This window comes from Mandrillus leucophaeus, unplaced genomic scaffold (assembly GCF_000951045.1).
Source record: "Mandrillus leucophaeus isolate KB7577 unplaced genomic scaffold, Mleu.le_1.0 Scaffold270, whole genome shotgun sequence".
Classification (NCBI taxonomy): Eukaryota; Metazoa; Chordata; class Mammalia; order Primates; family Cercopithecidae; genus Mandrillus; species Mandrillus leucophaeus.
In genome coordinates, this window is record NW_012102810.1 from 961,342 (window position 1) to 978,267 (window position 16,926).

Genomic DNA, 16,926 nt, shown 5'->3' on the forward strand with positions numbered 1-16,926 from the left:
CTGTAAACTAGTTCAACCATTGTGGAAAACCATGTGGCGATTCCTCAAGGATCTAGAAGTAGAAATACCATTTGACCCAGCCATCCCATTACTGGGTATATACCCAAAGGATTATAAATCATGCTGCTATAAAGACACACGCATACGTATGTTTACTGTGGCGCTATTCACAATAGCAAAGACCTGGAACAAACCCAGATGTCCATCAACGATCGACTAGAATAAGAAAATGTGGCACATATACATCATGGAATACTATGCAGCCATAAAAAAGGATGAGTTCATGTCCTTTGCAGGGACATGAATGAATCTGAAAACCATCATTCTCAGCAAACTATCACATGACAGAAAACGAACACTGCATGTCCTCACTCATAGGTGGGAACTGAACAATGAGAACACCGGGACACAGGGTGGGGAACATCACACACCGGGGCCTGTTGGGGGTTGGGAGACTGGGAGAGGGTTAGCATTAGGAGAAAATACCTAATGTAAATGACGAGCTGATGGGTGCAGCAAACCAACATGGCACACGTACGTATACCTATGTAACAAACCTGCACATTCTGCACATGTACCCTAGAACTTAAAGAATAAATCCTACTTAAAATAATAAAAAAAGAAAACTGAGCCTTGTCAAAGGGAAGATTTCATTAAAAGAGAACTGTGATGCTTTCTATATGTCAGACCCCAAAATGAGAGGGAAACAGGTATATATATATCAAACATGAAATTTATTTACAGAATTACATATGTGTATTCTGGCCACTCTCCCCTGCAACAAAGACAGTAGGTGTAAACCTGTGAAATATTCTTCTTTCATCAGTAGAGGGTACATTAAGTAGGATCCAGCATTTTAATAAGGGCTGAGCAAATGCAAGCCAATTACTTATGAAATTGTAATGCTGATCACTCAAGACTTGATAATCTGGCCGGGCACAGTGGCTCACACCTGTAATCTCAGCACTTTGGGAGGCCAAGGCGGGCGGATCATGAGGTCAAGAGACTGAGACCATCCTGGCAAACATGGCGAAACTCTGTCTCTACTAAAAATAGAAAAAGTAGCTAGGCATGGTGGTACACGCCTGTAGTCGCAGCTACTCGAGAGGCTGAGGCAGGAGAATCACTTGAACCTGGGAGGTGGAGGTTGCAGTGAACCGAGATTGCGCCATTGCACTCCATCTAGCCTGGTAACAGAGTGAGATTTTGTCTCAAAAAAAAGAAAAAGAGTTGATAATCTAAATAACCACAGGAAGTGTGTTAAGTCAGTGGAGGGAGAGAAAGAGAAAGAAGTCAAAAGCCAATAACCTAAATCTTACGAATATAGAATTCTTTTATGTAATGAGTATGACTTATTATTATTAATATGTAATATCTTACAATCAGTTAATAGTGCTCCCCTCAAACAAATGGAACACGAACACAAAACTCACAAACAGTATATAAAGCACACGAGCGGCCGGGCATGGTGGCTCACGCCTGTAATCCCAGCACTTCGGGAGGCCGAGACGGGCGGTTCACGAGGTCAGGAGATCCAGATCATCCTGGCTAACGTGGTGAAACCCCGTCTCTACTAACAATACAAAAAATTAGCCAGGCGTGGTGGCGGCCCCTGTAGTCCCAGCTACTCAGGAGGCTGGGGCAATGGTGCCATCTCAGCTCATTGCAACCTCCACCTCCCGGGTTCAAGCTATTCCCCTGCCTCAGCCTCCCCAGTAGCTGGGATTACAGGCACCTGCCACCATGCCTAGCTAATTTTGTATTTTTCATAGATAGGGTTTCGCTATGTTGGTCAGGCTGGTCTTGAACTCCTGATCTCAGGTGAACTGCCCGCCTTGGCCTCCCAAAGTGCTGGGATTACAGGCGTGAGCCACTGTGCGCAGCTGATCTGGCTGCTTTTTGCTTTTTTGTTTTGAGACAGAGTCTCGCTCTGTCGCCTAGGCTGGAGTGTAGTGGCGTGATCTCGGCTCACTGCAACCTCTGCCTCCCGAGCAGCTGAGATTACAGGCACCCGCCACCATGCCTGGTTAATTTTTGTATTTTCAGTAGAGCTGAGGTTTCACCATCTTGGCCAGGCTGGTCTCGAACTCCTCACTTCGTGATCCACCCGTCTTGATCTCCCAAAGTGCTGGGATTACAGGCGTGAGCCACCACGCCCAGCCAAGATCTAGTTGTTTTTATTAAAGTGTGTGGCCCATCCCCTGTCACACATGCACACTCGCGCTTTCTGTCTCCGTCTCTCCTGCTCCGCTGTGCTAAGATGTGCTTCCTTTCCCCTCGCCTTCTGCCACGATTGTAAGTTTCCTGAGGCTCCCCAGTCATCCTTTCTATAAAGCCTGTGGAACTGTGAGTCAATTAAACCTCTTAAATCCCAGTCTCAGATAGCTCTTTATAGCAGTGTGAGAACGGACGAATACAGGTATGATTTCTATCACTGATACCACACGTTAAGTTATATATTATGCCATCTTCGAGTAATACTTGAAGCCATACAATAAATGCAGAGGCATCACAATGAATCCCAGTTAATACAAATAACTATATAGACCAACACTTCTCTACAAATTTAGTTTCGCCTTTTTTCTAATAGCCGGTTAAATACAGTTTTAATTTCGTAGGTTAACAGTGAAGGTTCATACACTGAAGCCAGTAGGTATACCTAGCATTGCTTTTCAGCCTAAACTTTCCCACGTACACAGCTGAAATCAGTTACAAGACTTGGCCTTAAAATGCTAGGAGAGCTTCTTAGTTTTTACAGGTATTAAATTTTGTCTTCCACACCGAAGTCATCATACATACAGGGCAATGTCAGAGCTTTTATCACCACGTTTGTTCTTCATTTACCTTTAAAACACTTCTCTAGCTGAATATTTAAAACAACAGGAAGCAGCGAGCATATTATAGTTACAGGTCTTCACTCAGTCACTGTTGCAGATAAAATACCAGCAGTGAGTGTTACTCACCGGCCCAGTTAAGGGCTTTGACGCTGACCTCGTCTTCTGGGAAACGGTGTTCACTGCACTCATATGTTTCTCCGTTGTAATGCTGCCATCTTTGCTGATCTGCCTCAAAGCTCACCAATTTTTTTTTTTTTGAGGCAGAGTCTCGCTCTGTCACCCAGGCTGGAGTGCAGTGGCGCGATCTCCACTCACTGCAAGCTCCGCCTCCCCGGTTCACGCCGTTCTCCTGCCTCAGCCTCCCGTGTAGCTGGGACTACAGGCGCCAGCCACCACGCCCGGCTAATTTTTGTATTTTTTAGTAGAGACGGAGGTTCACCGTGTTAGCCAGGATGGTCTCGATCTCCTAACCTCGTGATCCACCCGTCTCGGCCTCCCAAAGTGCTGGGATTACAGGCGTGGCCACCGCGCCTGGCCAGCCCACCAGTTCTTTTTGATCATCCCATCAGTCTCTTCTACTTCCTTCCTACCGGGTAGAAGTTTTTCCAGCAAAGAGAGTTTATCAGGAGAGAGAGCCACTCTGAGGAGCGTTTACATAAATTCTGTGATTAGGTGACCCTTTGCATACGGTGTGTAGTAAATTGACATTCTTTCATTTAGCGCACACTTGATATCCCCGTGCTTGACATTCTGACCTGGATGAGAGGTCATGACCATGGTTCAGTCTTCGAAAGCAGATGTTAGCATCTGCGAGTCACACAGTGTTTCAGCCAGCTGTATGTCTGTACACAGGAAAACGTCTTCTCCCTGTCGAGTAAAAACACCATGGTCGTTCTGTTCTACCTGAGTGATCATGTTTCCTGGCTCCAGTTCTGGTTCTTGGTATCCTTCACCACAGAATGTTATCTTCTGGCCATCTTTCATGCCTTTGTCAATAGGGACTTCTAGAATCTTCTTCTCTGCAACTATCTTCCTTCCATTGCAGCTTTTACATCTATCTTTAGGACTGATGATTCCCCGTGGCCTTGGCACTCCATGCACACAGATTGAATTTGCTGTATGTATGTCCATATATGTATCTATATTTTGACCAATCCTGGTTATCTGTCCCTCTCCTTCTCTTTGGACCATAAGCTCCTGAGTAGTGACTTCCAGAGCCAGGTAACATAGAAATTCAAGTGAAAAGACCTTTACACAAAGAAGTCACGTACACATGTAATACAGGAAGGTATTCCTTAGGTATGTCCAACAGGCTCACAGTTTAGACCATTTGACTTATGCCCCAAATTAACTGTAATTTAAGGTTGGTAGTACAGCAAATTATGAATAGCTTTTATTGTATGTTTTAAAATCTCATCACATGTTCACATGCTTAAATCTGGATATCAGAATTTAAACAACTCTTGAAATGTATGAATGTCCCCTTAATAAACTGATTACAAAGTATCTCAAAAAAAGGAGCACATGGGTCACAGAATAATGCTCAATATGATCCGTTTTGTAATAAATGCATAGAGGAAAAGCCTGAAGCAAATACATAAAAATGTAAATAGTAATGATTCCTGAGTTGTGGGATTACCAGGTCTTTTAGTTTTCGACATGTAGTCTCCACATTTTCTATAGACACGGTCGGCAGGTGGGAGCCTGCACCGGCCACGCCCAGCTGTGGCTCCTGCCCTTGCCAATGCCATCTGTCCGTCTAGTTATTGCTCCACCTGTCTCAGACTGCTTTCTTCAGAATCTGCCCCTCCTCCAGCACGGCCCTGCACTTGCAAACGCCTCCTGCTTTAGTTGGATCCTGTCTCACATTTCTCTGGGCCTTTTTTCTTGCAGCATGGGTTACCATTGTAGCAATTTCCCATCTGATGTGAATTCTCAACAATTACAATTTTACTTCAATGACATTACACACATCTGAGACCAAAAAAAAAAAAAAAAAAAAAAATTCCTGTGCTAATTTTCAGCCCTAGGTCGATGCAAGGTAAAGCAAGTCTTGATGAAACACCACAAAAAAACAGGACTCACTTTTGGTAGCGTTTTAACTATCAAAGAACCAGTACAACCAAATGAATGACAACCGACCAAGCAAAAGTAAACCTGCACTGTTGGGAACAGGACCCCAGAATCTGGCCATAAACTGGCCCCAAAACTGGCCATAAACAAAATCTCTACAGCACTGTGACATGTTCCTGATGGCCATGACGCCCATGCTGGAAGGTTGTGGGTTTACCGGAATGAGGGCAAGAACACCTGGCCCACCCAGGGTGGAAAACCGCTTAAAGGCTTCTTAAACCACAAACAATAGCAGGAGCGATCTGTGCCTTAAGGACATGCTCCTGCTGCATACCTAGTCCTTCAATTCGGCCCATCCCTTTGTTTCCCAAAAGGGATACTTTTAGTTAATTTAATATCTATAGAAACAATGCTAATGACTGGCTTGCTGTTAATAAATGCGTGGGTAAATCTCTGTTCGGGGCTCTCAGCTCTGAAGGCTGTGAGACCCCTGATTTCCCACATCACACCTCTAGATTTCTGTGTGTGTGCCTTTAATTCCTCTAGCACCGCTGGGCTAGGGTCTCCCCGACCCAGCTGGTCTCGGCACTGCACAGTTAAAAAAATGTGATACTGTCTTATGCTGCAATTTTTTTCTTTAAAACGTGAGGTCAGTTGCAAACGGGATAGGAGCTGGTGTATGAATGCTTTACAGATAAGAGGCCTGCTAGAATCAAGGGGGTTTTTAATGAGAAGCTAATGAGAAACACCACTTTAAAATCCAGTAAAGGACAATTCACCAGAACCCCTGGTTTTAGCAATGCCCAGTATGCCGTGCCCTTACACGCTTCCCTCTCTGAGGGCAGGTATCAGACTTGCTAGCACCCTTGCTCCTGTCAGCAGCACATGTGAGACTGCCACCCAACACACGGCTCCCTAGCAACAGCAATAACCAAAGTCTCTGGACAAAAGTAACCACTGCATCCCGAATCCTAGAGTTCAGTGAGACGGTCTCCCCTCACTGGTATTTTCCCCAGAAGTCACAACTAAAAGTCTTTTTTCAGGCAGTAAGTTTGGACTGCTGAGTGACCAATATAGGCCAGAAACCCTGCCTCCGTGCTCAAAAAGTCATGTCACCATTAAGGGTTTCTCCAGGATACCGGGACCACAACAGGTATTTTACAGTCTCTGTAATACTGTGGTTTCTTTTTGTTCAAACTAAAGAGCAGAATAAAAGAAAGCTCAAACACTGCCAAGAATAAAAGAAGAAATTTTAGTGTTTCATGCTGAAGTTTCGCTGGGAGCAAATAAAACGGGCCTTGCAGTCTATTCAGCCAGCCATGCAATCTGAAGAGGAAGTTATGGTCCAGGAATGCTCAGGGCAGTGAACGGTCAACAGAAATGGGAGCTTTCAAGGAGGTGTTAACTGTCAAGGTAATAAAGACAGCAGAGAGATCCCAACAAGGCCAGGCTAGAAAACCATTTGAGAACATGGCTGAATACCAGGGACCAAAGGCCGTTCCGAAATTAGTGACTACTAGGAGGAAGAGGATACTGGAGAAGGGAGGTCAGTCATTAATAGAAGTGCCAACCCCCAGGTAATTAAACATTGGGCAAGGCACATCTCTGAGTTAAAAAGAGACAGAGGTTGGCCGGACGCGGTGGCTCATGCCTGTAATCCCAGCACTTTGGGAGGCTGAGGCAGGCGGATCACAAGGTCAGGAGATCGAGACCATCCTGGCTAACACGGTGAAACCCCATCTCTACTAAAAATACAAAAAAATAGCCGGGCGTGGTGGCGGGCGCCTGTAGTCCCGGCTACTCGGGAGGCTGAGGCAGGAGAATGGCGTGACCCAGGGAGGCGGAGCTTGCAGTGAGCCGAGATCATGCCACTGCACTCTGGCCCGGGCAACAGAGCGGGACTCTGTCTCAAGAAAAAAAAAGAAAAAAAAATGGCAGAGGTGAAATCAAAATACACTGAAGCAAATACAAATTTATAAATTAGCTTTCCCTTTTCAGGGCTCAAGGTAGAGTGTGTTTAGTCACTGACAAGATCTCAGCAATAGATCATCGTGTCATCACTTAAATTTAAGAGCCATGAAAATGTTACTGAAAGGAAAAAGGAAGGCTCCGTAACGTAACAATTCAAAGACATGGTCCAGAGTAAAACTACTGTCCCTTAACTCAAAACTGTCTAGGATCACTGAACTGTTTAAATATTTGACGAAAGAGTGCCCAAAGGAGACAAACAGTTAAAAAGTGCTGACCCTTCCTACAGTGTGATGTGGATGAAGTAATTTAACTACTTTTTTTTTCAGAGGTGGGGTCTTGCTATGTTGCCCAGGCTGGTCTCAAACTCCTAGACTCAAGTAAATCTCCTGCTTCAGGATCCTGAGCTACATCACAAGACGAAAATGCTAAAACACAGTCAGCTCCAGAATGCTGCTTGGACAACTCCTTTATTAGTAATTAGTGGTTGCACCAAACATTCTTTCTTCACCTAATATTGTACCTCAAACTCCCACATGGTGTCCTTTCTCTCATGTGACCTAAACATTTCCCTGCCCTCCCATTTATGTCCTCTTTTGCTTCGTGTCTTAGAAGAAATATGATCACCTACACTCCACAGCAAGGCCTTGATATCTAAGAATCTCATTTCACCACAGATCAGCCAGATCCATGCTCTCGTTCCTGGACACTTTTCAGGTCCATGCTATGTCTCCAATTACAAACAAAACAACAAACTTGCCACAGACTCTCACTTTTTTTTTTTTTTTTTTTTTTTTTTGAGTTTCACTCCGTTGCCCAGGCTGGAGTGCAGTGGTGTGATCTCAGCTCACTGCATCCTCCGTCTCCCGGGTTCAAGCAATTCTCCTGCCTCAGCCTCCCGAGTAGCTGGGATTACAGGTGCGCGCCACCACGTCCAGTTAATTTTTGTATTTTTAGTAGAGATGGGGTTTCACTATGTTGGCCAGGCTGGTCTTGAACTCGTGAGTACAAGCAATCCACCTGCCTTGGCCTCTTAAAATGCTTGGATTACAGGCATGAGCTACCGTATCTGGCTCTAATATATACTGTTTTTTGACCACATTATATAATTTCCTGTCTCTGTGCTTTTGTTTCTACTACTCCTGTAGTGTGGGATGCCTTCTGCCCCACCTCTCCCACCCTCTTTGCTCCCCCTCTGTCAATCCCAGCCATCTCAGGATTCAGGTCGAGTATGGCTCTGCCTACTCAAATTCTCCTTTCATTGCCCAGCTCTAAATCCTCCCATCTTTGCATTTGTGAACTGCTCCTATACATGTACCTGTTGCAGTATGTATTCTCATTAAATGTGGACATGCCTACTACCCCAGGAGATTGTCAGAACCAGAGTGTAGCCTCATGTCTTCTAATTCTTTCTCTTTCCAGAAATGCATCCTAAGCATAAGAATGCTAAACAAACATTTGGGGTTTAGGAAAAAAAATGAAGGAAAATAAAAAGGCAAGAATGGAAGTACATGAAAAGGATCTGTCTCTTTCATCAGGAAAGCTCCTCCTCGCTACTCTCTCACACACTCACCTCTTGCTTGATGGGTTTGATGGACAGGTGGTCAGACATCCACCTAGGATGCAACTCTGCCTTTGTGCGCTGTGGACGTTTTCCCTATAGTTAGAAGTGAAGAAGAGAAAGGAAACGATAGATTAGGGTGTTCTCAACTACTGACACTGATGCTGCTCCTGCTGCTGCCAGTAAAAAAGTGGCCCAGGAGGCATGCAGGTTAGGGCCAAAGCCTTCCTTAGGACAATCAGGGAGAACCACCGCTCAGCTGTGTAGGGACATAAGCCAGTTTATTCTCTTGAAAAAATTTTAAAAAAACTTGGAGACAACCAAGTGTCTTTTATAATAGGCGTCACTGGCAAAAAAAACTCCTTTAACAGTTTAAACAGTCAAAAAAAAACTATCTTTCCAAATTACAAAGGGAAAGCCATGCTTTATCGCCTTCAGCAGAAGAGGCAGCTCTGGGAGGGGGCATCAGGAGCAGGAGGAGGTGGGCCGCTGGGCAAAGGCAGCACAGTGGCAGCAGTGAGAAGTGAGAGCAGTTGCCCAGGAGGGGAAGCCAGGGAGAGAGCAGAGTTGGGGAAAAGGGCTCAGCAAGCAGAATGCCGTGAGTTCCAAGCAAACGCACCAGGCTGGAAAGCAGTCCTTGTAGGAAATTTCAAATAAAGAGGACGGAGAACTCCTTGTATCTAGGTTACTACTTTTGAAGGCCAAGGTTTATTAGCATATGTAAGTTTTGCAATTTGTGAGGAATGAGCCCCAGGGCATCACCAACTGTAACCTACTATTAAAAGGTGACAAGCAAAGGCCTTCCCTTACGATAATATAACTTCTGTGGCTTCTGCATCAAAAATCTGCATTCTCCAGGGGTACTTCTGGCACCACTTAATCCATTAGGTAAGGAATTACAGGATGGAAAATGACAAGAAGGGGTGGTTGATACAACTTAAACATACCGCAAAGCCATGGGGGTACATTTAATGAGTCAGCAACTTTAGAAAGCTTTTCCTTCTTTGGGCTGGGTGGGGTGGCTCACGCCTGTAATCCCAGCACTTTGGGAGGCTGAGCGGGGCGGATCACGAAGTCAGGAGATTGAGACCATCGTGACCAACATGGTGAAACCCCATCTCTACTAAAAATACAAAAAAAAAAATTAGCCAGGCGTGGTGGCACGTGCCTGTAGTCCCAGGTACTCAGGAGGCTGAGACAGGAGAATTGCTTGAACCTGGGAGGCGGAGGTTGCAGTGAGCCAAGATCATACCACTGCATTCCAGCCTGGGCAACAGAGCGAGACTCCATCTCAAAAGAAAAAAAGAAAGAAAGAAAGAGAATGACTAGTGCCCAATGCAAATGCAAGCCCAATTATCAAACGCAGTTGTGACCTTCTTTAAGTACCTGTCCCAAAAAACCTACCCCAGCAGTTTCCTGAAATAAGCCTATAAGCTCTTTTTTTTTCCCCCTTAAAGGTTCTTGTTGTGTTTCAGAGGATGGAGTGCAGTGGGGCAATCGTAACTCACTGCAGCCTCAAACTACTGGCCTCAGACAATCGTACCATCTTGGACTCCCAAAGCACTGAGATGGCCATTATTTTATAAGCCTCAAGACTCTAACAAGATCTCTTCAACTTTAAATACAAGAAAAACTTATCAGGGAACTGTCTTCCAAAGGGATTATGCCAGTTTACCATGAGAGTAGCAAAAATGCCAATGCCACCTTCGCTTCAACCCTGCCGTATGAGATAGAAGCTACAAATGAGAAAAACGCCATTCTGGATACAGAAGCTGAACGTTTCCCTACGTACTTTCCCATCGCCTTCTGTAAACCATCTATACCCTGAGTCAATTTATTTGTTGAGAAATTAAAGTTTATAAAGCTGTATATTCTGTAACACGAGCAACAAGTTCTACCAGTATCTACATCCCCTTTTATTTAAAAAAAAAAAAAAAAAAAAAAAGGTTTAAGTAAACTTTTATATGGTCATTGCAGTAGGACTTACCTTCTGATTATTATTTCAAAGTTTAGAGGACGATCATATAATACCTCCTCAAAGATGCGTCAAATCTACTGACACTCTTATTGCCTTTATTTTGCTATAAAATGTGGGTTTAGTTTTCAATCAAGGTTTCTCATCAATTACCCATTACCATAAACAACGGGAGAGGACCGAGTAGTGTATTTCGATTGCCAAATACAATGCTCTGTACATTGACATGAGTTCTTTGTTTAATTCCCACAGAAACTTCTGTCAAGTGATAGCATTTCATTTTACTAATAAGAAAACTGAAATGGACCCCACTTCAACAAAAAATAAAAAAATTAACCGGGCATGGTGGTGGGTGCCTGGAGTCCCAGGTGCTCAGGAGGCTAAGGGAGGAGGATCGTTTGAGCCCAGGAATTCTAGGTTACAATGAGCTATAATCACGCTACTGCACTCCAGCCTGGATAACAGAGTAGGACCCTGTCTCTGTTTAAAAAAAAAAAAAAAAGGAAAACAAAAGAAAGAAGTTGAAATACAAAGTTATCAAGAAATTTATCCAAGGGACAGGACAGGGGAGTGGCATAATTCAAGTAGGTTTGAAAGAAAAGCTTCTGTCTCTTCCACATACTACGTTGACCCCTCTCTTCCACTGCCTCATTTATTGAGCCTCCATTTACACATTGTATTTTCTTTTCCTTTCTTTTTTTTTTTTGAGATGGAGTCTCACTGTCGCCCAGGCTGGAGTGCAGTGGTGTGATCTCGTGTCATTGCAACCTCCTGAGTTCAAGCGATTCTCCTGTCTCAGCTTCCTGAGTGGCTGGAATTACAGGCACCCGCCACCATGCCTGGCTAATTTTTGTATTTTTAGTAGATATGGGGTTTTGCCATGTTGCCCAGGCTGGTCTTGAACTCTAGACCTCAGGTGACCTGCCCGCCTTCGCCTCCCAAAGTGCTGCGATTACAAGCATGAGCCACCACGCCCCTGGCCCCAGGTCAACATTTTTAAATGTTGCATCTTACTATTCTTTATTGTGTTACACCAGATAAGACTCCAAAACAGTATTACCAGTAAGACAGTCTCAAACATTACTCTTTTGGTAACAAGATAGCTCCTACTTGTCAGTATTAACAATCTGACACACAGTCATGTGTTATACTTAACAATGAGGATACATTTTGAGAAACCACATTCTTAGGTGATTTTGTTAAGTTTTCAACAATATAGAATTCAGGGACTAGATGGCATAGCCTACTACACACCTAGGCTACGGGATACAGTTGGTCCTAGATGGTACAGCCTACTACAACCCTAGAATGTGTAGTGTGCTACACACCTAGGTTATGGGGTGTAGCTGATTGCTCCAGATGGTGTAGTCTACTACACACAACCCTAGAAGGCACAGCCTACCGCACACCCAGACTACAGGATATACAGCCTATTGCTCCTAGGTGGTGTAGCCTACTACATACAATCCCAGACACACAATGGTAAAATATTTGTGTATCTAAAACATACGTAAATAGAAAAGGTACGGTAAAAATACAGTGTAGAAGATTTAAGAACTGGCACACCGAGACAGGGCAACTTATCATGAATGGAGCTTGCAGGACTGGCAGTTGCTCTGCTGAGTTCGTGACTGAGTGGTATAAACGTGAAGGTCAGGACATTACAGTACACTACTGTAGACCTTGTAAACACAATGCACTTAGGCTGCACTCAATTTATAAAAAGAAATGGAATTGTGCTACAATGTTATAATGGCTATGATGATAGGAAATTTTCAGCTTAATTATAATCTTATGGGACCACGGTGGTATATGTGGTTTGTCATTGACCAAAACGTGGTTACTTGGGGCATTATTGTACATACTATGGAATGAGGAGAGTATGTTTAATTTTATCAGGTCTGGTGTTCAAAGATACCTGTATCAGAACGAACAGAGTAGCTTCCAGTTACTTCTTTCATTTTGGAAATGTTTACAAGTTATCTTTTCCTTGAAGGTTTAGAAAACTTTACCTGTGAAACAATCAATCCTTCTATGAAAACACTTCTTCCCTAATTACTGGTCTCCTAAGATTTTCTACTTCCCAATTTAGATTTTTCTTAAAATTATTCTTCTGGTTAATGGGACTTCATTGATGTTTTCGAACTTAAAAGCACTATCTATTTCTTTGAAAATATCAAATCCATTATTTCTTTCTGGTTTGCAATTCCATGGTTCTTGAAAATTGTATTTAAAGATTACACTATTTAAGGGTTACCTTATTTTAATTTTTCTTCTTTTGAAAAGAATCAATGTTTGAAATTTTTAATCAAAATAATCAGTTTTATGCTTTAAGGTTTTTTTCCCCTTAATTCTTGTATCCCCCAAAACGTTAGGCTGAATATTGCAGTAAAAAACCAGAAATGATAAAAGAAGGCTTAAGGTGATTGGGTATATTTGTAGATAATTTAATGTGCCATGACTGATGATATCAGTAAAGTCATATGCAAGGTCACGTAAAGTCATAAAAGTATCTCTTTACATCATTGTTACTTTAAGAAAATTAGATTCTATATTTTCATTCCTAGAAAAATTGTTGCAGTGAATTGCCGATCACGAAAACGGAATGCAATTATCATACATGAACTTAAGTATACTGATGGTGACATGGAGGTTTTCTGGATCACCCAGGACCACGGAAGTCTTGAAGCACTGTTTGTAAGTTCCCGTTATTAGAGAAAGGTAATTTCTAGGACTTTCCCTAAAGCATCAACCTGCTTAAGGGTTAAACACATCACCAGATCCACGATAAATTAAATAATACATTTGACATGTTTGCCTCCCTGTAGGTACTGCAGTGATGATTTATAAATAGTTTCTCTTCGTATTTCACTGGCCAGTGGTCAAATATTTCTGGTCCTCTATTAACATGTATTAATAATCAGAAATATTATTATTGATATGAAATCAACAAACTGAATAATTATCACCCAACCATCATAGAAAAGGCAAGATAGGCTAAACGCGGTGGCTCACGCCTGTAATCACAGCACTTGGAAGGCCAAAGTGGGTGGATCACTTGAGGCCAGGAGTCAAGACCAGCCTGGCCAACATGGCGAAACCGCGTCTCTACTAAATATAAAAACATTAGCTGGGCATGGTGGCACACGCCTATAGTCCCAGCTACTTGGGAGGCTGAGGCATGAGAATTGCTTGAACCCAGGAGGTGGAAGCTGCGGTGAGCCAAGATTGTGTCACTGCACTCCAGCGTGACAGAGTGAGTCTCTGTCTCAAAAAAAAAAAAAAAAACAAAAAACCCAAAAAAACAAGAAATGACATTAGGTATTGTGGGTGTTAAAAAGATGAGTAAGACACAGTCCCTGAGCTGAAAAAGCTTGAACTCACAAAGATATAAAATAAGCATAAAGAAACATGTTAAGTGACAGAAGTCCTAAAGGCTGGGGGAAACAAGGACAGTTCATGGACACAGTGACATTTAAGTAAGGCTTTTGAGAGAGTAGTATTCAAATGGGTAAGGAAGTAGAGGGGGGCCAGGTGTGGTGGCTCACACCTGTAATCCCAGCACGTTGGGATCACAGCCCAGGAGTTCAAGACCAGCCCAGGCAACATAGGGAAACCCTATGTATAGATAAAATTAAAAGATTAGCCAGGCGTGGTGGCGTGTGCCTGCAGTCCCAGCTACTCGAGAGGATCACTTCGGCCTGGGAGGTTGAGGCTACAGTGAGCTATGATTGCACCACTGTACTCCAGCTTGGGACATAGAGCAAGACCCTGTCTTAAAACAATAAAAGCTGGGCACAGTGGCTCATGCCTGTAATCCCAGCACATTGGGAAGCCAAGACAGGAGGACGGATTGAGGCCAGGAGTTTGAGACAAGCCTAGGCAGAGAGCAAGACCTTGTCTCTACAAAAAATAAAAAATAATTAGTTGGGTGTGGAGGCACGAGCCTGTTTCCCCAGCTACTTGGGAGGCTGAGATGAGAGGTACACATGAGCCTGGGAAGTCGAGGCTGCAGTGAGCTATGATTGCACCACTGCACTCCAGCCTAGGTGACAAAGTGAGAGAGCTTGTCCTTAAAAAAAAAAAAAAAAAAAAAAAGGCCGGGTGCAGTGGCTCACATCTGTAATCCCAGCACTTTGGGAGGCTGAGGCTGCGGATCATCTGAGGTCAGGAGTTCTAGACCAGCCTGGTCAAAACGGTGAAACCCCGTCTCCACTACAAATACAAAAATTAGCTGGGTGTGGTGGTGTGCGCCTATAATCCTAGCTACTCAGGAGGCTGAGGCAGGAGAATCGCTTGAACCTGGAAGGCAGAAGCTGCAGTGAACCGAGATTGCGCTACTGCACTCCAGCCTGGGGAAAAAAAAGGAAAAAGAGGAGGAAGGATGTTTGAAAATGTCATGAAGTAGGGGCATATGGTTTATGAGACTGTAGCTTGCCCTGAATTTGGTGAAGAGGACACTATCAGGTGGAGTCAGGCAAAGGGCTGGCAATGGAGCTACAAGGACAAAGACAAACCCATAAGATGTTTGAAAGCTGGTTCCAGACTGAAAAGTCACCGTCACTATTGGTGGGTGGTAAGACACTGAGGACTTCCTGGGGGAAGGAGAACACAATAGGACCCACAGTGAAGGAGAGGGGGTGGCATGGGGTGCCAGTCTAACACTGGAGTTCAGACAGGATGGAAGCCTGCACTATTTCCAGGACAGTGGGAAGTATGGGGAAGGTCTCATGAATAATCCTCAAACAATGCAGCACCAGGCCTAACACAGAGGAGGACTGAGCAGAGTGTGTGGCGCACCTTCTGGGCGATCATGTTGCAGATCTCAGGCAGGAAGTCCTCACTGAGGAGCTTGTAGAGCTGCCGTTCTCGAACAGAGGTCCTCTCGCGAAAACTCTCAGTGACCTGTCTCCATTCTTCTTCTGTTTGGCACAGGAGCCACCAAGTACCTTGGCCCGGCCCTTGGGACCCTAGAAAATAAAGGAATGGATTAACTACAGGAGATCCTATGGGGACCTTTCCTTATTTAGTCTCAATTTTGTTTCTACCCTGGGTCATGACTAAAATAAGGGAGTCAAAAAAGAGACCTATTATTTATTTTTATTTATTTATTTATTTATTTATTTATTTGAGACAGGGTCTGGCTCTATTTCCCAGGCTAGAGTGCAGTGGCACCATCTCAGCTCACTGTAACCTCTGCCTCCTGGGCTCAAGCCATCTTCCCATCTCAGCAACCCCCAAGTACCTGGGACTACAGGTGTGTACCAGCACACCCAGCTAATCTTTTGCATTTTTAGTAAAGACAGGGTTTTGCCATGTTGCCCTGGCTGGTCTTTAATTCCTAAGCTCAAGGAGGTCTGCTTTGACCTCCCAAAGTGCTGGGATTATAGGTGTGAGCCACTTCACCTGGCCTACTTTTAAATTTCATTTATTTATTTATTTAGAGACACAGTCCTGCTCTGTTGCCCAGGCTGGAGTGCAGGGGCACCATCTCAGCTTACTGCAGCCTCTGCCTCCCAGATTCAAGTGATTCTCCTGCCTCAGCCTCTCGAGTAGTTGGGATTACAGGTGCCTGCCACCACGCCCGGCCAATTTTTGTATTTTTAGTAGAGACGGGGTTTCACAATGTTGGCCAGGCTGGTCTTGAACTCCTGACCTCAGGTGATCGGCCCGCCTTGACCTCCCAAAAGTGCTGGGATTACAGGCATGAGCCACCGCAACGGCCTCTTTTTAATTTTAAAGCTGACAATGTATACTTCTGGTTTTCTTGTTAAAGTCACTGCTAACAACTAAAAAAAAAAAGTAGTGTCTAAAGGTAATACAAATATAACTACTGTGACTTTAACAAGATAGATATTCACAGCCTAGAAATGATTAAATATGTTGACAGAAACAGTTTTGAGTTTGAGTCCTTGCAGAGTCTACCTTGCCTCAACTACACTGTGCAAACTGGTATGTGCCTCCCATTTTTATGCTACTTGGATGACAAAATTAAAATCTAGGCAGGAAACCAGTATGCTGCAAACCCATAAGGAAACCACTGTGTCAGGAAGTGCTGACATTAAAAAGACCTCTCTAAGAAGCTGGTGATTCACTCCAATGTTGAGGAGTCGATTACACTGTCCCTAGTAAACAGAACACTAGTGAAAAGATCGAGTTTTTTTTTGTTTGTTTTTGTTTTTGTTTTTGAGACGGAGTCTCGCTCTGTTGCCCAGGCTGGAGTGCAGTGGCGCAATCTCGGCTCACTGCAAGCTGCGCCTCCCGGGGTTTTATGCCATTCTCCTGCCTCAGCCTCCCGAGTAGCTGGGACTACAGGCGCCTGCCACCTCGCCCGGCTAGTTTTTTTTTTAGTAGTTTTTAGTAGAGACGGGGTTTCACCGTGTTAGCCAGGATGGTCTCGATCTCCTGACCTTGTGATCCGCCTGTCTCGGCCTCCCAAAGTGCTGGGATTACAGGCTTGAGCCACTGCACCCGGCCAAGATCGAGTTTTGATCTAAATCCTCAGTCAGATG

General features: G+C 44.0%; 1 protein-coding gene across 1 annotated transcript in view; it reads right to left on the reverse strand.

Moving 5' to 3' along the window:
- The window catches only part of CECR2 (cat eye syndrome chromosome region, candidate 2), a 70,042-nt gene that overhangs the window by 41,325 nt on the left and 11,791 nt on the right, over positions 1-16,926 (reverse strand). Inside the window, exons 5-6 of the mRNA XM_011984646.1 lie at positions 15,215-15,384; positions 8,452-8,535 (exon numbers count right to left, since the gene is read on the reverse strand). Coding sequence (XP_011840036.1) covers positions 8,452-8,535; positions 15,215-15,384 — 254 coding nt within the window. The remainder of the gene's footprint in view (positions 1-8,451; positions 8,536-15,214; positions 15,385-16,926) is intronic.